The 23,926-nt window shown below is 42.8% G+C and overlaps 1 protein-coding gene across 1 annotated transcript in view; it reads left to right on the top strand.

Moving 5' to 3' along the window:
- Positions 1 to 12,887, top strand: part of ASTN2 (astrotactin 2) — a 64,124-nt gene extending 51,237 nt beyond the window's left edge. The window contains exons 5-6 of the mRNA XM_011971314.1: positions 12,036 to 12,269; positions 12,488 to 12,887. Coding sequence (XP_011826704.1) covers positions 12,036 to 12,269; positions 12,488 to 12,524 — 271 coding nt within the window. The 3' untranslated portion in view covers positions 12,525 to 12,887. The remainder of the gene's footprint in view (positions 1 to 12,035; positions 12,270 to 12,487) is intronic.
- The last annotated feature ends 11,039 nt before the right edge of the window (positions 12,888 to 23,926 follow it).

Raw genomic sequence — 23,926 nt, 5'->3', positions numbered from 1 at the left:
AAAGCGGCAGTGAGGCTCTAGAGGCTGTTGTGATAATAGTCCCAGGAACACAGCATAGCATTCTAGGCCAGGGTGGCATTGGTGCACTGGAGAGAATCGCATGACTTCCTGAAATACTTAGTGGGCAGCACTTCATGCTTTACAAACTTCGAAATGACCATATAGGGTATTAATGCCATTTTTTGGATGATAAGGAAATTGAGGTCCCATGGGGCAAAATGAGCTGCCCAGAGTTGTGCAGAGTTTGACATGGAGGCCAGTTCTGCCTTGAGCTCTCACCTTGAGCCCTTAGAACATTTGCAATGGCCCTCCAAGAATTTTAGGCTCTCAGGGACAGAGATGAGAGCTTGGTCCAAGGATAAAAGGGATCTCACCCCAGGGCAAGGCCTTATCAGTTCTGTTGGGTCCTGGACTTTAACTTTCTCCCTTGCACATGAAAGGAAGGTTCTTTAGATAAAACCTAAAAGAGGGCCGGACTGGCAGGCTGAAGTGAAGAGCCCCAGATGAAAGCTGCTGTGTGAGTCTTCTCAGCTGCCATCTTGCCTATGGACAGAGGAAGGCATTCCACTCTTTTGGGCTTTCCCAGAGGGCTCAGGGAGTTTGTGTGGAAGCTAAACCAGAGCTCCACTTCTGACTTTGTCTTTACAGCCTCCTGGAATCCTTTATGGGCCTCCAGGACATAAATCTTCTGGAAAGGCCGCCAGGCTGCCCACAAAGGATGGGCAATCCACTCAGTAATGGACTGTGATAACCTGCTAACCCCTAGTCAGGCAGTCACCAGCCACTGTCTGTGAACGTCCCCACCCTGTCACCCAGCTTCCTCCTCCTCTGATCTTTCTAGTCTCCAGGAGGATATCTGAGATTGCTCCAGCATCCCACACTGATGATGTCAGCAGGAGTCGAGGAAGCTGCCTCCTAATCTATCCTGGTGCTGCTAATAAACTCACTGTGCAACCCTGGGCTCTGCCGCTTTCTGGCCTTCAGTCTCCTCACCTATAACATGATCAGGATGAACTAGAACAGTGTTATTTTTTTTTAACCAGTGGCTTTTTTTTTTTTCTAAATAGATCTTACATGGAATCACAGCCCACCTCCACAGAGAATTATCTAAAATGTCTACCCATTTGCTCTGTCACACCCTCATGGTTTAACTATCGTTCCTGCACTTACTAGATTTAGAATCTTATATTGCTTGTATGTTTACTTACATGTTATCTGTCTTCCCCACTACAATGTAAACTATATGTAGTTAGTGATCCCTTATGTCGTATTCACATTTATAAGTAGGTGCTAAGTAATTAGTTGTTGAGTAATTGGGTAATGAGATGATTAAATGTGTGGACCAGATTACTAAAGATTTGTTCTGGTAGAAACTGGAGTGGTTGGCCTGGAGTCCCACCTGCTGGGTCTCCTCTTCTATGCCCCTCCACCCCACCCAATCCCAAGCATCCCTTATGTCTCTCCAAGCCCTCAAGAATCTTTAGATCACAGTTGGAAACAATTGAATTCCATGAACTCTGAGGTCTTCTAACATTCCAAGAAATGCAATATCCTTGCAAATATTAAAAGACTTGAAGATATCTCACTTGATTGATTGATTCATTCATTCATTTAATGTGCTAACTATGTGTCAGGCCATGTACTGGAGGCTAAAAATACAAGTGAAGATGACAGATCCTGCCTTTACAAGGTTCAGCATCTAATGAGGAAAAGACTGGTCAGCTGGCAATTGCAGTGGCATTTGGCATGTGAATGGACGAGCATTTTAGAGCAGTGCTTCTCAAACTTCAACGTGCCTGAGAATCACCTGGGGACTTGTTACAATCTAAATTGACTCAGTAGTCTGGGTTGGGCCTGAGATTCTGCATTTACTGAATTCCATGAACTCTGAGGTCTTTTAACATTCCAAAAAATGCAATGTAACAAGCTCTCATAGTGATGTTAATGTTGTTGGCCCCAAAAGCACACTTGGAGTGACCAGGTTCCAGATGCAGAAAGCTGGAGCAGCTAATCCAGACCTGGAGCTCAAGGAAGAATCCTTGTGAAAGAAAGAACATTTCTAAGTTTAGAAACAGAATGAAGAAGGGTCCTCCAGGTGGAAGGGAGAGAGTCTTCTCATCAGAAGGAATTACCAATGCAAAGATGAGAGAAGGTTGGGTAAGAGAATATACTTCAGTTAAAAATATAAATCTTATTGGAGAAGAGAGTTCAAAGTGAAAGAGGAGAGTTCAAGGTGAAAAGGAAAAGCAAACAAACAAAAACAACAAGGCCGGACTGTTTAGCAAAGGACGGATCATGATGGCTCTTGTGAGTTCTGTTCACAAGTTTCTTCTTTCTCCCAGAAGCCATATAAATGTTTTAAACAGAGGAGCAATTTGGATAAATTTGCTCTGCCTTTCAAGGATTAGCAAGTGTGCAGAACATCACAGTGTAAATAAGAGATGGCAAGATGCTTCTCCAAAGCCAGGAGCCCAGGGATTCTGTCCTAGCCTTGTCACCTACTTGTTGTGTGACCTTGGACACAAGCCATCCCCATTCTGGACCTCGTTTGTAACATGAAAGGGCTGAACTCCAAAGTCTCCCAGCTGGGAAGCCGAGGAACCAGAAAATGCTGAAGGTCATAAAGACCAGAGAACAGACACATCGTTAGTATCATTTCACCTTCAGCCCTGCACGTTTTGTTTTTCAGGGACCCAGGTTGGCTAGAGTGATAAGAGGTTTTTCCAGGAGTACGTTGAGGACTGATATCATAAGATGAGCTCTATTAGGATTCTCTTCGACTATGTAATCACTAAACCCCAAAATGTTTTCAAATCTTTCCTATATCTGTGGTCATATGTGTCCCCATAAGATTTAGTGACAAAAGGACATCTCTTACCTCTGCCGAATCAATCTATCAGGCCAGTGTCCCCCAGAGCCTAGTTCTTATGATCACAGGTTACTGCAAACAGCTGCTCGAAGAAGACCTGCTGACACCCAGCTGTCCCCAGCCATAAGGTTCCTATTAGGAGACTTGAAAAACCGAGCTCATAGGTGGCCAGGGACCAGAATTTTCTCGGGTCAGAACATCCTTGACCACTCTTGCGCTTCTCTATACTTTCAGTTACGTTTGAGCATATTGAGAGAGAGGAGACAGCAAGCTCTTAAGGACATTTTGCTTCCATGAAATTGATCTATCTGGACCAGGAATGATGTATTTATGATGTCAGCTCCTCTTGCCTCCATGGCAGGCATTAGGAACAGATTGCAGAAATCATCACAGGATCTTTCTCAACATGCCATGGGATTTGAAAAGAGTTACACATCCCCTGCTGTGTTCTTAGTGAAAACAAACAAGCCTGGGATGTCACTGTATATTCCTCCAAGATTGTGTTAGCTGCTTCTTTGGATATGTTGAATTAACTCTCGGAATTTTTAAGATAATGGGAACAAGAGCAGACTTAGGCTTCTAGGGTCATAATCTTGTAATCTCAGAGGCACTTTTAACTTTTTTCTGTATATTTTGGCATTTCTAAAATCAGGACGGATTGTGCACAGTGGACGTGTACATTAAGCATTGTATTCCTTTTTTCTTGAATGGCTGTTATTAAAGCATTGGCATATCTTATAATTAAAGATATCTTCCATTCTACCTTCAATTAAGAAACAAATGCTAATACTAATACCAACTAACTATTACTAACAAAGAAATACTAACAAAACACACTGACTTTGGACGTTGAACAAGTGTCCCATGGATCTGTTTTCCCCACTGATAGTATATAGCAAGGTTAGTTATTGTCTTGAAGTTCCTATCAGTTCCAACTGAAATAGCTTTGAATCAGTTGAGACTCAGTCATTTCTGTCATCAAAGAACACATTTTTGAAAAAGTCTTATGATTTCTTCTGAGTGGATGAAAAGAAAAAGCAAATGCAAACATTTTCAGTGGTCACCTTACAAATCACATTTCAAACCTGGTGTTAAAGGTATATAACCAGTGGCAGTATCTGAGCTTTTGACTTTCTGTTGGATAGGAGCAAGCTGAGGCTAAATTTGATGTAGGTTTATTTTGAAAGTAACCCTGATGAACTACTGGAAAGTCATGAAACCATGGCTTAATTGCACAAGTTCATCACATCAGCTTAAAAATATATGTGTATTTTTCATATTTTAAAATGAAAATACCTTCATTTGATTTTTTTCTGAAATAATTCTTGTTCATTATATAAAATCCAAATGATACAGAAATATATAAAATAATGAAAATTGTGCACCTCTCGGCCGCATAATCCCAAACCTACCCCAGAGATTGCATTGTTAACAGTGTACATATGTATTTCCATATACAGATATGGAAATGCATGGAGATAGGGAAACAGATACAGGCTTAAGAATATGTTCATGTCTACAACCATAGCTCTATCATCTCTACTATGTTTAACAAATCCATGAACTATGTTCTAATATCTGCCTGTTTCTGTTTAATAATATGCCGTACAAGTTTTTCCCCGCAGATACATATGTCAATGTTTTATCTTTTTTAAGGGTCCTTTAGTCATGCAAATATGTGACTGTATCACACATTAATCTGGTTTTGTATTAACAACCAACATATTTCTTACAATTTCTTTGTTATTATAAACAAATCCACATAAACCTTTTGCCCACTTGCCTGATTATTTCTTTAGGTCCACATGATACTTTTGTGCCATTTCATCCCTTTATTGACCCTTGCTTTATTGAGTTGCTGTGTTTTGAAAGCTAAGGACTGAAAATTTTCTCACTTCAAGTCAGTTTGCATTTCCTTCCTTCCTTCTTTCCTTCCTTCCTTTCTTCCTTCCTTCCTTCCCTCCCTCCCCCTGTCCCCAAGACAAAGTCTTGCTCTGTCGCCCAGACTGGAGTGCGGTGGTGCAATCTCAGCTCACTGCAACCTCTGCCTCCCATGTTCAGCGGTTTTTTTTGCTTAGCCTCCCAAGTACCTGGGATTACAGGCACCCGCCACTACGCCTGGCCAATTTTTGTATTTTTAGTAGAGACGGGGTTTCACCGTGTTGGCCAGGCTGGTCTCAAACTCCCGACCACAAGTGATTCGCTCGCTTCAGCCTCCCAAAGTGCTGGGATTACAGGTGTGAGACACCGCGCCCGGCAGTTTGCATTTATTAATTCGTTATTCTTGCATAGTAAAGAGCTGGACACCAGAGGAGACCTACACTGTCCAAGAAGCAGGTGGGAAATATTAGTTGAGCATCTATTATTGGCCCAGTTATTTATATTTCATTTAATCTCCTGAACAATAGATTTTGAAGATTAAGCAACAGAGAATCATGTGGAGTTATGTAAACTGTCCATAGTTGCAAGGTCTAAACTCTAAGTGTTGGAGTCTGAATTTAGAATATTGTCTTCTGATATTCAGCTGGTGTGCTGTGAAACCACATCGCATCCCAAGATATGTGCACAACTAAGAAAAAATGTGATATGTATCTCCACAAATAAATAAAATGCTTCAGCAGCAAATGGGAAAACATGACTTATGATAGCTGGGAAGATCTGGAAGGCTTCCTGAAGATGAAATTTCAGTGTGACTTTGAGTCATGAATAGAGCCTCAGCAAAAGTGGTCCTCTCAGCTCAGGAATTCAGTGGTTGGCAATTGTGTCACAGCAAATTTTGCTGTGAAGTGAGTGGTCATCAGATGATATTTCTCTGTGGATCAAGGCTCTCATGCCTTTTAGATTAAAAACAAATAAACAACAATGACAAACACCTGTTACGACTCCCACTGTAGCACACCCCTTTCTAAAACAGAATTGATTTAATCACCTCCAGTGATGGGGAACCCACTGCCACATGAAATAACCCATTCTAAATTTAGAGGACTTTAGCTTTACATTTTTTATTATTTTGAGCCAAATGTGTCTTCTGGTAGTTTTAGGGTGGCTGTGTCATATGCTTTGGTGCCTTACAGCACAGGATTGAAACCTCGCCCTATCCTCCTGTCACCCTGGTCAAATCAATGACTGGCTTGAAGCTCTTTTTTATCACCTGTAGACTCTAAAATTGTGTTAAGGATTAGATGTAGAATAATGTTGCATAGGTACACTTTCTGGCACATAGTGGGTGCTCAATAAATTATAGTCATTATCATCCCTGACCCTCAGATTGTTGCCCATTGGTCTTTTGTTGCTACAACAATGTAACTAATGGCCTAAATCTCCTCTTCCATGGGCACTCTCCATTCCTGCTTTCAGCTCAGCAGACTTGCTTTTGAGACACCCCTCAGCATCATGATCTGGCTGCAGTTTACATGTGTCCCTCTTACCAGAAGTGTTGGAGGTTCTCCAGATGGAGCCTGACGAGGACACCATGAATAAAGCCATTACTTCCCTTAACCTCTGTCCTCTCCACTTCTGAAGGTTATGTTCCCATTTTTGTGCAACCACATCATGTCCTCAATTCTTATTAAACTTAGGGTCAGCTAACTCAGAGACACTTAAGCTCAACTCCAGAAGGCAGGGAGGAGGGAGGGAGGCGAATGGAAATGTTTTCTTCCTGCCTGTCTTCTTTTTTCCATTTCAGGGCCCCCTTAGAAATTGGGTCTCTGTCCTGTCTGATTAGTGAGTCAACAGCTGACTGGGGAATGCTGCTGGGAATAGAATTGTTCCCAGAAAAGTGGCATTTGGGCCCAGCCCCCGACTCTTTCACAAGCGATTCCTGTCTCAGTCTCACCTGCTGATAAAACAATAAATTAGTATGTGGTGGCCCTCCCTCACCTCTTGCTTCCTATCCCAGTGGGTCCTATCTCCAATGAGGAAGATTTCATTTCCGGTATTTGAGAAAAGTGGTCACTCTGACCTATGATTTCCCCTCCAGGGAAAACTTGAAGCACGCCTGGCCTTTTGATTTATGGATCTCTATTGACTACAATTTATTAGACAGCATTTTTGCCTTTGGTCTCTCTCACTCCCACTCTTCCTTCTCCTTTCCAGCCTTTGAACACCTGAAACCCTTCTCTCCATGGCTTCACTTCCTGAATTCTTCTTTGTTTTCTTTTTTTTTTTTTTTTTTTTTGAGACAGAGTCTCGCTCTGTCGCCCAGGCTGGAGTGCAGTGGCCAGATCTCAACTCACTGCAAGCTCCGCCTCCCGGGTTTAGGCCATTCTCCTGCCTCAGCCTCCCGAGTAGCTGGGACTACAGGCGCCCGCCACCTCGCCCAGCTAGTTGTTTTGTATATTTTAGTAGAGACGGGGTTTCACCGTGTTAGCCAGGATGGTCTCAATCTCGTGACCTCGTGATCCTCCCGTCTCAGCCTCCCGAAGTGCTGGGATTACAGGCTAGAGCCACCGCGCCAGGCCTCTTCTTTGTTTTCTAAATGCAAACATTGGTTCAGTGCCTGTTATGTACAAAGTCTTGTGCTAGATGCCTGTAGCCATCATTTCATTTCAACCTAACAACAGCCCTACAAAATAAATATTTCTATTTTCATTTATACAAGAGAAAACTGAGGCTTAGGAAGGTGAAGTGACTTGCCCTTATGGGCTCTAAAGCCTGTGTCCTTTTCACTGTAATATTCTGCTTTCAATCATTGCTAACATTTACTTAGAGCTAAGCAAAATGTCCATAGTATCTCATCCTCCCAACAAAATTGTTATTCTCATTTTATGGATGCTACAACTAAGAGTTAGTGGCATTGAAGAATTTGCTCACAAACCACATAGCTGTAATTTATAGAGCTGGGATTTAAATCTGGGATTCCAGAGCCAACACTTCATCTTGACTCTGGAATCAGGAACCCTAGTTCTAGCTTTGCCTTTGTTACTAACTCAAGGTGTTCCTTAAAGGCAAAATCATTTTCTCACTCCAAATATGTTTTCCTAATCCATGCAAAAGAAGGCTTTGTCTGTTCCTTTGGAAGAAGGGCATTTGGGCATGTTGGAAGAATTGTGTTTTCCAACATCATTTTCTATTTATATTTATCGCTTACTTCTGTGACTGTCTAATCAGAAAATGTCTCTCCATTGCCCAGAATAAAATCCAAATACTACATCATGACTTGGAAGAGTCTGCCTGGTCTGATCCCTGCCAAGCTCACTGGTCTCCCACCTATTCTTTGCACTGGTTATTTCAAACAACTAGTGGTTTATGTTCTCTCCAGTCTAAGTTGGGATGGGCAATTTCCTCTGCCTTCTCATCTACCTGAAAATGCTGTTTCATTATTGAAGACCTAGCTCAGGTGTGATATCCTCTTGAGAGACTACTCTGAGTCTCCAAACTGAGGATTGATGTCCATCTTTTATATTCCCAGAACAGCATGCTTAGTGTTCCTCAGCCCAGTGCTCTGCCCCCGAATTAGAGGCTGTTAATATTTCTGTCTGCCTGTCTCTTGTCACTGACTTATAAAGATACCCCAGGCTTAAACTAGTTAATATCAGTCGCAGGGCCTGGTACACAAAATACACCTAATGATATATAATAATGATGATGGCCATGAGAGTGATGGTGGTGGTAGTAATGATAATGGTGATGATACTTTCTAGCATGCATCAGGTGCTACTTTGTGCCAAGTAATTTTCTAAGAGTTTGACATGTACTGACTTAACCCTCACTATAACTTTATGAGGTGAGCCATCTGCTGTTCCCTTTGCATGGATGAGCAAACCAAGAAAAGAAGCTTTTTTTACCAGTATAGAGAAAAATCAAACCAACACCTGTAAGTACAACAATGGGAAACAGTTAACACCTCACTGTGCACTCCACTTGGTTACTTTTTTTTTTGATAGAGTTTTGTTCTTGTTGCCCAGGCTGGAGTGCAATGGTACGATCTCGGCTCACTGCAACCTCCGCCTCTTGGGTTCAAGCAATTCTCCAGCTTCAGCTTCCTGAGTAGCTGGGATTACAGGCATATACCACAAGACCCGGCTAATTTTTGTATTTTTAGTAGAGACAGGGTTTTACCATGTTGGCCAGGCTGGCATCAAACTCCTGACCTCAGGTGATCCACCCATGTCATCCTCCCAAAGTTTTGGGATTACAGGCATGAGCCACCACTCCCAGCCTCCACTTGGTTTAATTCTGTTTTGCCTCCTTCCACTCAGTTCTCCTCAAACAACCAGAAGTATTTTTAAACAGTTCAGCTCCAAACCTGTTACTTTGCTTCTTGAAATATTTCGATAAGTCTCCCACTTACTCTCAAGACAATAATCATAGTTAACATTTATTGACAGTTTATTATGTGTTTGTTAATTTTTTATTTTAAAAATAACACTTTGGTAGATACAGTTATTATTTTCATTTTGTGGGTAAGGTAAGAAAACTGTGGGACAAGTGGTAAAGCAGTTCACTCAGTATCGCACAGAGTGAGTGGCTGAGCTGGGATTTGAACCTGAGCAGTCGGTGTTCTGGAGCCTGTGGATTTATCATTACTCCATACAACCACTGTCCTAGCTGCTAGGCTCCAGCAGCCTGACTCTGGCTCCTTCCAGTTTTCCCTGTGTCCCTACTTGTATACTGTATTGCAGCCATAGATTCTCAGAACATCTATGCATCTCTTATCTCTGTACTTTTACCTTTACTTTTTTTTTTTTTTTTTTTGTTTTTTTTTTTTTTTTTCCCTTTTTTTTTTTTTTTTTTTTTTTTTTGAGGTGGAGTTTTGCTCTTGTTGCCCAGGCTGGAGTAGAGTGGCACAATCTTTGTTCACTGTAACCTCCGCCTTATGGTTTCACACAATTCTCCTGCCTCAGCCTTCTGAGTAGCTGGGATTACAGGTGCCCACCACCACGCCCAGCTAATTTTTGTATTTTTAGTAGAGACAGAGTTTCACCATGTTGGCCAGGCTGCTGTCGAACTTCTGACCTTGTGATCCAACCGCCTTGGCCTCCTAAAGTGCTGGGATTACAGGCGTGAGCCACCGTGCCCAGCCGCCTTTTACTCTTCTTTATCTAACTCCTATTCCTTTAGGAGACTGAACACATGTTTCACACATTATAGGAAGTCTTCTTGGACATCCTTGATCCTACTTAAGTACCTTCCTCTGTTTTCACACAGCTCTCGTGACTTCTTTTATAATTGCTTTTGTCACTCGTATTATTATCTCCATTTGTCCATCTTTTCTACCAGAAGTTCTGCCACATAATAAATGCTCAGTAAATCAGCAAGAAATGACTTTATCTCCTTCAGCTTCACAACAGTTTCTTTTTTCAAATGACGAAACAGATTTAGAGATGTTAAGTAAATGTCCCCAGGACACAGAATTATTAAAGAATGAAGCAAGAACTCAAGTGAGAAGGGATGGAAAAGAAACTCCTCAGGCTCCTCTTGGGGGGGCACTTGCCCAAGGGGAAAGAGGACTGTGGCTTGAGTGTGATTATGAAGTGATGAATTCTTGGCACCTCAGGAAATATTCCACCCAAGTGGTGAACTATACAAAGAGGACTTTTTGAAAGGCACCTCATAAATTGTGCCCACAAAATGTACACACATAAGCCCGGTCCTTTTTCAGCTGCTATGCAGGTGCCTAACACAGTCTCCCATTTGTGGGGTCTGTTGTTGTAAAACTCCTTCCCTCCTGTGGTATCAGAGGGGCATGGAGAGGACAGCAGGAGAGAGAACTTCTCATGTAGCCTCCCAGGGTGCCTGGGCATCTTGAAGATGCTGGAACATAGAGAAAAGTGATTTCCACATGGAGACAGACAGCTTTACACTGAAGCTGACTTGTAATGTGACCTGGGATAAAGACATTCTGTTCCTTCTCTAAGCCTCAGTTTCCACATTTTTAATGAAAGTGGGTCAGACTAGGTCAGTGGTTCTCAACTTGGGTGATATTGCCCCCAGAGTATATTTGGCAATGACTAAAGACAGTTTCACTGGGGCAAGGGTGCTATTGAAAATTCTTCAATGTCTAAAGAATTTTGACAATTCACGACTGGGGCAAGGGTACTATTGGTGGTAGGTGGAGCCCTGGGATGCTGCTAAATGTCCTATAGGATTGTTCCCACAACAAAAAAAAATCTAGCCCAGAATGTCGATAGTGCCACCTTTGAAAAACCCTGGACTAGGTGATTGCAACAATCCTTCCTGGCTTTATTTGTCTATGCAGCCATCAGATTTCTCCCAGCAGCACCCTATAGGGCTCTAGATAAGTTCTTAAGGTTATCCTCCATAGTACAGAATGACTCTTGGTAAGGCTAGTCTTCAGCGTAACCTTGATCCTGAGGGCTCGTTCTAGCAATCCTTTATAAGAGTAGCTATCATTTATTAGAAGCTTACTCTGAGCTCTATATCAGGCGTTAGGCATTTCTCATACTCAACTTGAGAATAAGACCATCATCATTTTTTTAAAGATGGAAAAAAATGAGACACAGAAAAGTTCTGATTTGGGGACATATATATATTTGATGAAAGGGAATCACAAAGGGCAAGATTTCAAAGTTTCCAGACTGGGAGAAAAGAGTGTGAAAGAGTTCATGAAATGAGAACACAGACAGTTAGAAAGGGACTGTGGGTGGTCAGGCCTAGATTTAGATTATTTCCAACTCCAGTGGCCAACTTGATGTTTGCCTTAGTCAAGTAGTGTCACTATTCTGAGCCTTGCTTGAGCTCCTCACCCATTAAAAGGGGGTAGACAATACATTCAGGATAGTTATAAAGGCTAAATAAAAAATTTAAAATATATGTAAAGTGCATACCCAGTGTCTAGCATATGGTGTCAATAACTTTTAGTTGTTCTTGTTGCTTTTTAATCATTATAATAATATCTATTTGATCAGAGTCCAAGGCTGGTCACTTTCAAACTCCTAGGGCTCCCATATCCTAGAAGTAAAAATATTAGGTTAAAGGCTATGACTCTTGTTCATTTTTTTTTAACACATTGCACAATTGAAGAAGACAGGTTCTGGGGTAATTTTTGAGTGAGTGTTTCAAGTTCCACACTCCGATCCGGAATAGATAGGAAATGGTTGGGAGAAGAAGTTCTCATTTGTTCGTTGACATTTACTCACTACCTCAAAGGCCTAACTCTTGATCTGAGCTTCTTTAATCATGGCTGTCTCATCCTACCTTTCAGGAAGGCCCACCTGATTCTACGGCGGCTGGAGAGGGTGAGTAGCCACTGCTCCAGCCTCCTGCGGAGTGCCTACATCCAGAGCCGTGTGGAAACGGTGCCCTATCTTTTCTGCCGCAGCGAGGAGGTCCGGCCTGCAGGCATGGTGTGGTACAGCATCCTCAAGGACACCAAAATCACGTGTGAGGAGAAGATGGTGTCAATGGCCCGGAACACGTACGGGGAGTCCAAGGGCCGGTGAGGGAGGGTATTGCCCTCCGTGAGCACAGAGACTCTCCATGGGAGGGGGAGCAGTATTCTCCTGGATCCTGGGGCCTGGGTGGGCTGGGGGACAGCTGAGGATGGGCCTAGCAGATGAAACTTGCCAGCAAGGCCAAAGCAAATGGTTTCTCCTGTGGATAGTGGACAGAGACCTTTGAATTATTCATTTTTCTCTATCTTTTATTTTTTCAAAGATATTATTTGACTCTATCAAAAGTCTCTCCTTTTTAAACCTTTTCTTATGGATGGCTGTCAATCCTGAGGCAGAAGTTTTCAGGTGGAGACCAAGCGGCCTTTGCTCTTCTTCCTCCTTCCTGCCACACTCTGCTTTCTTCCTGCCATGGACCCCTGGAGGAGACCTATGGAGGGACAGTTTTGACCTGACCCCTAGAGGACACAGTTTTGACCTCTTCAGCACCAGGAAGGAAGCTCTGAGGATGGTTGCAGTGAGGAAGCATGGGTCTTTAAGGACTTCTCTCTCTTTTTTGCTGGACATTATTGAGTTTGTGGGACCCTGCCTCTTCCTGCTACCTGTGAGTCTGCCCAGAGTCCCCTGCAGGCCTGTCCATGCATTAAAAATTCCTATTGTCTCTCTTTCTGCTTGGGTAGTATTTCTTACCAAAGGAATGTTCTTGAGAGACCTCTGTTTATTCACTTATTGAGTATCTACCCTGTGCCAGTCACAGAGCATATGCAACTAAAGACAGAGAAGCTTCCTTCCCTCAGGGAACTTATGGCCCAGTGGAAATTATAGAGAAGGAGTCTGATCATTTCAAGCTGTGCTAGAGGAAGAATGGAGGTTCTCTGCATTCACTGTTGGAGCATGAGACACACTGGAGGGCTCCTGAAATGCTTCCTTGAAAAAGTGATACCTAAACCCAAAGGATGAGGAGAAATAAGCCAGACAGAGAGGTGAAAAAGAAGGGATTTGCTTGCCAGGCACGGTGGATCGTGTCTGTAATCCCAGCGCTTTGGGAGGCCAGGGCAGGTCGATCACTTGAGGCCAGGAGTTTGAGACCAGCCTGGCCAATACGGCAAAACCCCATCTCTACTAAAAATACAAAAAATAAAAAATAGCATGGTGGCATGCGCCTATAATCAATCCCAGCTACTTGGAAGGCCGAGGCACGAGAATTGCTTGAACCTGGGAGGTAGAGGTTGCAGTGAACCGACATGGTGCCACTGGACTCCAGCCTAGTTGACAACTTAAAAAAAAAAAAAAAAAAAGATGGGATTTGCTCCAGCAAGAGGGGATATGAACAAAAGCCCAGAGACAAGAGAGAGTACACCTCTTTCAAGGACTGAAAACTTTTCTTAAGAGTAGGGATCAAAGTAACAAGTGTCAAAAAGTGAGGCTGGGAGCTTGGCAAGGTGAGGCTGGGACCTTGGCAAGGCATTGGAAGCTTTGGAAAAGAAGCTTGACACTGTTTTGGAGCATCCATGACTATTTATATAACTAAAATAGTCAACTTGCTCTTTAAGAAAATCATTCTCACTACAGGGTGAAGAATGGATTGGAGAAGGCCCTAAAGAGAGGGGTACCATTGTCATTTTCCATGAAGGAGGTGATGGTAGCTTAGGGGGAGACATTCCAACATTAGAATCTCCCTTTATGTATCTATTTTTGAAACAGCTTTATTGAGGTGTAATTGAAATCTCCTTTTAAATGATAATTGCACTGCTTCCGGTATACCCTTCCCTGGGAGGGTAATGAGTACAAAGAGGTGTTATAAATTCTTAACACCTTTGTATTAGCTCAAATAGGCTACCTAGCTTGAGCAGATGGGATGTAGGTCAGGTATATCATAATGCAAAGATGACACCTGTGAAGAGAAGAGAGTATAGCACTGTGGGGTTTCACAAGAGGAAAAGATACTGATTATCAATAAAAGATAAGCCATTCCAAATATGCCTATCCTCATTTGTATAGTGGTGAGTAAAAAAGAAAAAACAATGGCTACTTCACTTCTCAATTTGGCGAATGTTGATGAGATTGACAATCCCCTTCCCGATAACCTACATACTGAGGACATTTTTGCCCCCAGGACTCAGATTCATATGGGGAAATAGGTAACACAAAAGCAAACAAGGCAGAAAGGGATTCTTCCAACCTTGGTGCCTGGGAAGCTTCTCAACCTCTCACAGTCTAAGCTCTAAGGCACTTTTTCAGGAAGTTTACTATTATTGGGTTTATGTTTCTCTAAGTATACAGGTGGAGTTTCTAAATGCCTCTTGTGTATACCACTTCCTGGGTATACATGGGCCTTCAGAGAGCTATCAGTTTGCTAGGCCTGGGTCCCAGGTTTTCGGAGAGCTATCCAGTTGCTGTAGCTTTCCATTGTCTTGACCCAACCTGCAGAACAATTTAGCTCAACGGTTGCAGAAAATTACAACACTCAGTGTGCTGGTGTGGTGGTCTGAGCCTGATTTAGCTTGAGTCTGACAACACTGCTATTCACCAGCTATTGCCCTTAAGGGAGGAACTTGACTTCAGGTTTCTTGTCAACAAAGTGGAGTCAATGCTGGTCCCACCTCAAGGGGTTGTTTCCCAGCTTGAATGATAAAGGAGTTAATATGCATCCAATGCAGTATATAGTGTTTTTGTTTATTTTTTTCTTTTTTCTCCTGACAGAGACAATATGCGTAATACTATGAATCTTGGGCAGATATCTAGGAAAATCTGGGTGGGAAAGGCCTAGATAATTCTGATTAAAAGAAAGAATTAATGAGTAACAGCTCTGTCAGCTATGTGAATTGTAACTAGTGTCAAAAACCTAACTCAAAGAGAAGTGGTCACCATGGTGGAATTTAATGCAATAACAAGACCCCCAAAGAGAAGTGTGTGGTTAAAAAAAAGAAACATTCTTGACGCGTAAATGAAGCTGGGAGGTATGGTGCCCTGGCATCTGCATGACCAGATTGATCCATACGCTGCCATGGAACTTGCCAGGGAAGCTCATGTCACAATATGCTGGCAAGGATGAGACTTCTTGTGTAGTCTTCACCGCCATGTAAAGAAGTTGTGAACACACAAAGGTGTGTGTTAGGGGTGCATAGGAAATCACCCCTAAATGACCTCATCCTTCTGGATGGTAAAGAAATATCTTCTCTCAGCAGACTTTGTGATAAAGTGTGCCCTACAGACAAATGCTGGTAACTACCATTTAAGGAATCCTCATCATAGGGATGGCTCTACATACTTATCTCATTTAACCATGGGCAAAACAGTCATGTGCTGTTGTGGTGATCATTTTACAATTCAAGAAACTCAGGTTTAGGCAGACTGAATAACCTGCCCCAAATCCTGTAGATAGTAAGTGATGGTATTGAGATACTGAGATCTAAACTTGAGCAGACTAAGTAATTCCAAATGATGGGCACTGTGTAAGCACGCTACCTGCTAGGGCTACTAAGTGCAGTACCTCCCTTCTCCATCTTAAGTCAAAAACTAAGTCTAACTTCCAACCAATACCTGAGTACTGATTTCCAGGTTTGGGGTACTAACATGAACAGGATCTAGCTCCTGCCCTTAAGGAACTCCCAGAATTTAGCTAACTAAATACAGTGTGATAAAATCAGACACTCTGGAGTCAAGCCAATCTGGGTTTAAATATTGGCTGTGCAATTTACAGTGAGGCAGGGCTAACCCTTAAGAGAAATTTAGGAGGCAAACTCAACAAATATTGCTAACTAATAAGCTCAGGTTAGCTGGCATTTACTTAACCTCTCTAAGCCTTATTTTTCTCATCTGTGAAAGGGATAAATATACTACTTCAAAGACTGTTGGGAAGATTAAATTAGATGATGTATATAAAGCCATTGGGTACTTGAAAACAAAAGTTCTTAATAAATAGTTATTATAGTGACTTTAAGAGACAGGATCCCACTCTGTCACCCTAGCTAGAATGCAGTGCAGTGGTACTAACACAGTTCGTTGCAGCCTCAAACCTCCCAGACTCAAGCAATCCTCCCACCTTAGTCCCCCAAGTAGCTGGGACTACAGACGCACACCACCACACCCAGCTAATTTTTGTAATTTTTTTGTATTGTAATTTTTCTTTATCCTGCTCAACCTTGTCTCGAACTCCTGAACTCAGGCAATTCTCCCAACTCGGCCTCCCAAAGTGCTGGGATTATAGGCATGAGCCACTGTGCCAGTCCTAAAATGACTTCTTTACATGAGAAAGGGTGGGTGCAATGGACTCTGCCATTGGAAGGCAAGTCATCATCAGGAAAACCTTCATAGTCAAGGGTTTATAAGAGTTCAGTAAGTAGAGTAGGAGAAAAAGGGCATGAGGGACAGAGAGACAAGCATATTGATGAAAAAGTGTGCCATATTTGAGGGATAGTGAACAAGTGGTGTGATCAGGGAGATGGAGGATGTGTTTGGAGAAGCTGTCAGAGCCAGACCACATTGACCATTGGAAGGCACTCGACTGAAAGTAGAGGTGTGACATGGGCAGATAAGCATTTTCAAAAGCCCCTTCGGGGTGCAAAGTAGGACAGTGGGGAGGAGAGAGTTAGTGGCAAGGAGACTAGATAGGAGACTATAGGTATTGTTTAGGAGGAAGATGAGGAAGCTTGAGCTAGGGCCATTGCAGTGATGAGGCTGGATCCTCAGATCAGGTGTCAAGGAAGTTGACTCAGTAGGATTCGCTAACCAAAGCCTGATGACTTGGGTTTTATCTTTCCCCACTGCTGACTGAGTGTTACACTGGGCAGAACTAGCTGGGGCATGAAGTGAATGATGAATCACATGGGTTCAACGGACAGTGTGCATGGATGAGGCATGATTTACATCATGCAGAAACAGTCATTGGGACATCAGAGAGCTGAGAATATAATTTAGCTTTATGTGAAAACCATTCATGGCCCTGAGTGTAATTATGCACAAATGTGCTATGACTTTCAAATGCAGGTGTGGGAACCACAGCAAAGGGCTTACGTAAGTAGTGTAGAATTCTGTGGAAGTGTAAAATACTGGACTTATAGAAATAGTGCTGAGTTCTCTCCTTCTCCTCCTTTTCCTCCTCTTCCTCCTCATCTTCACTATCCTCATCCTCATCACCATCATCATTTAATTCATTGCTTACCATAAGACATTCTTTACATAAATATCATTTCATATACTTCTAACAACTCCGTGATGTATAAATTATTATTTTTTTCAAAGATTTGAGAAATGAATCTGAAGGAATTTAAGAAACTTTCTGGTCTCAGGCTGCTAGTATGTGGCAGAACCAGATTTCAATCCAGATCTCACTGGACTCCAGAATTTTAACTACTATACTCTGTTGTCTCCTCAGGTAGAGACCTCTGGTCTAGTCTTGCTCCTGAAGTAGAGCTGCTATGTGACCTTGAGCAAGCCGTTCACCTCTGTGGGCCCTGGGTTCTCCATGTACCCCCACTACACTAGGGGAGATCTATGTGTCACGGATGTGAAAGATTATATCAGATGATGACTCAGGTACAAAGAGCACTTTTAATCTCTCTTTTATCTTCGCTACCTCCCTTTGAGATTGACAACAGCAGGATGACTGTTTCTGGCCAGTCTAGAGAGGGTCACAGTTTCAACCAGGTTGCCACAGAGCAAGGAGACCTGGAGTTCCCTAACACTCAGCTTCTTCTGCAACACTACATTCCCAGACAACTCTACTGCCCCAGAGTGAACCTGAGTCCCTGTCCTGGCCACACAAACCATGGGATGCTGATGGTTCAGTTGCCCTGGGCAGGTGACAGCCTGTTCATGCCTTGGTTTATCTCTCTGCTACTTAAAGGAAATAGTCCTCCATAAGGTTTTTCTCAGGATTAAATGGGTCAGTTTACATTAGATACTTACAACAGCACCTGGCATGTGACAGGCAGTTTACACATGTTGATTGTTGTCATTTGTGAACTCAACTCCCCACTCTCCAGACACACAAAAGTCTCAAAAATGCCTTTTGCTCATCCCCTCTCATCACTTGCAGGTGGGAGTGGAGTTCCAGTGTGGGCAGATCCACCCTAAATGTCATACACTGGCTTCCTGAGGCCTTCTGCCTTCTCCCAGAAGAGTTGATAACTCTTCTCCGAGGTCTCACAGTGGGGACTCCCTACTTTCATTTTAGCCCTTTCCTCACTCAATGTCATTCTTCTCCAAAGGACTATGAGCAACACAAGGGCATGGTCTGGTTAGAATTCCTTCTGAACCCTGGAGCCTTGCCCTGGACCTAGCCCATAGCTAGCACCCATTGAAATTGAGCCTGATGCCTCGAATGAGGAAATCCTGAAGGAAGATCCCCCAGCAGCACTGTGAATGTCCAGGATCCCTCAAGAACAGTGGTCCTTCCAATTTGCACTGTCAATGCAGCCTACAAGGGGCCTGGAGAGAAGGCCACAGCCAAACAAAACCCAAGGGCTTTGTGTGGGGGTATGCTTTTTAATTGGCCTCTGCCCATAAAACTGCCAGACCCTGAAAGGCGTTCACTGTCTGTCTCCCTTTGGAAACTTTGCTCCAAGTGTTTGTACATGTTGTAGCCAAAGCCAAGCTGTTCTGTTTTCCTGTTTTACAAGAGTTGGCAGCAGGGGAGGGCAAGGGGCTACAGGTGTGCTCCGCTGGACAGGGAGGCATGTATGCCTCTGTGTGTATGTGTGTGTGTGTGTGTGTTTGTGTGTGTGTGTGTGTGTGAGAAAGGGAGACTGGGGAGGTTGTCAGTTTAGATAGTCACAAGCACCCCAAATGGGTAATTCAGAATTCAGATTCTGGACCCAGCCCTGACACTAACAGGCTGCTGGACTCTAGTTTCTCCCTAGTCTTGCCCTCAGGGTCTCTTCATAAACAGGTTAGCCAGACAAGAAATTTACTGAAGAATCCTTCAGCTTTACTAATTGTTTTTTCAATCTCTTAGGGCCTGCAACTGGAAAAGGAGAGGGTAAACAATTCTATGTATTTGTAGAGGAGGAGGATGTTTACAGAGCAAACTCCTGGAGCAGACGTGTTACTTATTCTAGGAAAATTGCTCTGACCATAGCCCCAAATTCAGGACAGGAGTTCCGCCTTTCAGTTCTCATAATCCCCACATATCTGTGACGTTCCTACTTAACCCATTGGGTTTTAATTATGCCTTTAGATATTTGTTTTCCCCTAATATATCTGAGCTCCTGGATAGGGCTGTGTTTTATGTCTCCAGGGCCCATAGGTTAAATCATACATTAGATACTAAAGAAATGTGTGCTCATACTGCTCCTTGCAGTTTCAAAGTCATTTTTACTTAAGTCTTCTGGAATGGGGCTCATGATCTACCCTTTGTAGTTGAGGAAATAGAGGTTGATATATGGGTTTGTGTTCATGCAGGATCTTTAAGCCTGAGTAGACCATGGGCTTCTTTCTTCTGAGTCCCAGACCAATTCATTTTGGAGTCTACCAGAACGTTCATTCATGAATTTGCTAAGGATCCACTGAAGGACTAAAGAGATGGTGGGTATAGGAACTAGAAAAGTCTAATCAAATGTAAGGCCTTAGCGCTCTCCTCCTTGGTCAGAGAGGCTGATCTCTTGGGGATTCGGATTAGAAGGACAAATTTCAGTAACGACCAGAGCAGCAATTGCCCTTTGTTGAACACTCCATGGCCAGGGTCTGTGCTAAGCATGTTGGTTGAAGTATCTCATTTAGTTGTCAGACATACACCATATTGTAGCTGTCAACACTCCCATTTTACAGAACAAGTATTGAGGCTCAGGGAATTTAGATGATTTACCTGGAGCCATGCCATTAGGAAGAAGCCAGGGTGCAGTTCTCGCCTAAAACATGGTCACTCTACAACATTCTCATAACTCCTCCAGAGGCCAGTGCTCCCATTTTATAAATATGGAGACTGAGGGCCAGAAATGAAAAAGTACCCATTCAAGATCATAAAGGTGCCAGAACCAAGAGTAGAGTGTTTTTTGGTTTTATTTCCAATGCATTCCTGACCCCATGGTAACCCCAGGTCCATCTGCTTTTCTGACCTCTGGGCAAGTAGAGAATAATAGGGGGAAAACTTTACCTCTTCTCAGAAATCAAGGCAAATGCCAAGTGGGTTAGCCTCCCCAGGCAGTTCTGTAGCACAAATACCAGCCTATTTGCTGCAGTTCACTAGGTTTTATGATCAGGGATGACGTAGTTTCTTCACTCACTTGCAATCTATTCAACTCCACAGTCAACGAACAGCCTTCCTGGGGCAGAACAAGAGGCAAGTCTTAGAGGAGCTGTCTGCAAAGATCATCAAGGCTGGCCTTTTTTTTTTTATCAGAAAATAAAAGCATGACTCATTGACTGTGTAGCCCTAGGCAAATTTCTTTCCTTCTTTGGATCTTGATCTTCCATGCAATATAATTTGGGGAACTGGGTTCAAATATCCAGATGACTTGGGAGCTTGGGGAAAAATACAGATTCCTGGGCCACATTCGTTGAGATTCCAATTATGTCTTGGGACTCTGTGTTTTTGCAACTTTCCCAGGATGTCTTTGATACATGCCATATTTGGGAATCACAAACATGGATGATTCCCAAGAGCCTTTCCAACCAGAGCACACAGAGTCTGTCCATTTACATGGAAGATACACCAAGGCCCAGTCCCCATCTTCAGATGTTGCAATAGTAAGTATGCAGCTGAAGGAATGCACCCCTTTGTTGGAGTTCAAGAGAATAGAGTTAAGACAAAAGATTTGCTTAGGGAGTGTTCATATAAAGGGCTGCTTTTTGGGGAGGGGAGGATAATATGATGAGCTTTCTATCACTAGAGAGTTACAGGTTGAGAGGCAACCAAGATGAGATGCAGGTCCCTGTTACAGGGAACAAAACACCTTCATAAGGAATTGTTAAGGGAGGGAGAAATTCTGAAGAATAAATATTAATCTCTGGAGTCAGACAAATTGAGTTCAACTCTCAGCCTCCTCAAACATAGAAACTTAGCAGACTTGGAGCTCCATTTATTCCCCCCCCCCCAAAAAAAAAAAAAAAAAAAAAACGGAATCACCAGATGTGTCTACCTCACTCAGACCTTGTAAGGAAGACACTATAAATAAATCAGAAAGGGCCTGGCATAGAATGTGACACACAGTAAGTGCTGCATAAAGGTTTGTGGTTTGCTTTGCTTTTTCTTTTCTTTTCTTTTCTTTTCTTTTTTTTTTCTCTTGTTCATTCCTTTGGCATCACTATTAGTTCCCACAAAACCTAAATCTAAATTTAGGGAGAAAGAACTTCTCACTCAACCTTATTTTCTGTTACATAAGACGCTGGGGGTTACACTGAAAACAAAATCAACAAACAAAAACAGAACAGAGGATGACTATTGGGCCGCAGAGGTTTCTGTGGTTGGCTGAGGACATGGTACATTGGGTGTGGATGAGAATTTTCTGCCCCTGTTTCTTTTGAGTTTCCAAGTGAAACTTCCAATTGGGAATGAGCCAAGTTCAGAACCCACTCAGCACATCTGTAATTGGGTTAATGGTATTTGGACTTGTTTAATCTATTCACCTGATGTCAGGTGGATGTCACATTCTTAGAACTTCTCTTTATGCTGAGCTAAAATAACACAATATTTTCATGCAGCAGTGACACAGGCAACAGTGGCACTGGGTTCCATAGCCTCCTGCCTTATCACATTCACACCACAGTGCAGAATGGAGTTTAAGCATTGTCATGCTCTGCCCTATTTATACCCTGTTCATAAGACCTTTTTGTCTTATGCTGTATACCTAAGCTGCTTCAAGTTCCCTGCCCATCCCTTGTTTTTTCAGACCTCCATATCTTTACCCATTCTGCTTCCATAGGTATGTATATTCTTGCCAGCTTTTTTCCTTCTGTCTAACTCTTGCTTTAGTGGACAGTAGCAATTTCTCTATTGGCTCCTCAGAAACAGTTATTTCTTCTGATCAATGCCTGATTCTTTTTGGAAGAAAGGAGTAGAGAACCACCTCAGCTTCACTGGGTATGATCTTGGTGGAACTTAAATCATAGTGTTATGTTCTTCCATCGCAGGCTACCCAAGCATAAGACCTGCATGTGGCCAACTAGATTCTTATTCCCAACACTCTGAACTTTGAGTAGAGTGATACAAGAAAGGAACAACTGGAACGTGTTGAACTGTAGAGCCTGGATTAGATTTTTTTATCTGTTTTTGCTACGAAGACCCTGGAATGATCTGACTTCTTCAAGTCTCTTTCTCCAGCCTTCCCTCACAGGTTGAAACCTATGAACCAAGCCCTCTCAAACATTTGTAGTAACTTTCCTTTGGGCCAAACTATAGCTGCCTCTTGCAGCCTGTGAACTATGACATATATATTCAACCATGATCTAATACTGTTTTCTTTGGGAAGCCTTCCTTGAACCCTCAGAGGTGGAGCTCATTTAATCATTCATGACATCCCTATGGAGGACCTAATATATACTTGATTCTGTACTGGGTTCAGGTAATATGAAGTCTTGTTACCTGCCCTCTCCTCTGAAATTCCCAAGCACCAGTCCTAACTTAGCATGTTGGAAAGCTCTGGGTTTTGTGACTTATCTCCCCCAGAGTCTGTGGAGTCCATAATTACAGTGCAATGCTCCATTCACCTCCAGACCTCTACTGCCCAGCATAGTGCCCAGAAAAAAAGTTGATGCAAAATAAATGTGTGTTGAACTCAGTTGACTTCCTTTTGGGGACACCCTACAAAGCAATCTCAGCCTTAAATTCAAAACTGCTTTGAGAACTAACCCAGACACTGTTGTATTTGGGAAAGCAAAGAGGAAAAAAATGGTTGGAAAAAAAATTGCAGTGGATGTGTACTTTGATTCAATGAGGCATTCTTTTGCTGTTAGCCTGGTTTTAAAAAATCACCTCCTAGCAGTAGCCATGACCCAATAAGCATTTTGGTGACTGGATGGAAAGATTTCATCTAGGGGTGCTAGTAAAAATCCCAGTAAAAGGGATTCCCATTCCTTCTCTCTCTCCATACACTCCTCCCTTCCCATAAGGAGCCTTAATGGACCCTCAGTGCAACTCTGACATGATGGAAACTGCAAAGAGATGGAATTTCCACACTGGACAGAGAACAGAAGAATGTTATTTTTCTCACTGCAACCTTGGAACTGGCACGCTGCCCTTGGGTGGGAAAAGGGGTGTGTGGGGAAAGCAGCTAGAGTAGGGGGGAAGGGCAGCAGAGGCTGAGATGAGATGATGGCATGCCAGGCCTCCAGATGTTTGCTCCTTGCAGATGTGTCAGTGACGGTTTGACCCACACATCTGGGAGATATCACCACAGTTCACATCTGGAGAGTACTTCACAGGTTACAAAGTCTCTTACTGATGTCTCTAATTGGACTCCCATGGCAGAACAGATACTGTTGTCCCCATTTTATCAATGAGGCTCCTAGAACTGTCACGTGGCCTTGCTTAGGCAGTGATAACAATAACAATGGCAATGATAATGATTGCCAACACTAGTAAAGCATTCAGTAGGTACCAGGCACTTACTGGTCAAGCACTCTATAACCTTAGCTCATTTAATCTACATGGCATGTCTTTAAGATGGACATTTTTATCCCCACTTTAATGAGTCACACAACAATCTAATAATTTGCTTCAGATCACGCAGAGAGCCAGTGGCAAAGGTGGGGGATTCAAGCCTAG

The sequence above is a fragment of the Mandrillus leucophaeus genome, unplaced genomic scaffold, assembly GCF_000951045.1.
Source record: "Mandrillus leucophaeus isolate KB7577 unplaced genomic scaffold, Mleu.le_1.0 Scaffold1210, whole genome shotgun sequence".
Taxonomy (NCBI): domain Eukaryota; kingdom Metazoa; phylum Chordata; class Mammalia; order Primates; family Cercopithecidae; genus Mandrillus; species Mandrillus leucophaeus.
This window is presented reverse-complemented; position numbering and strand designations above follow the sequence as displayed.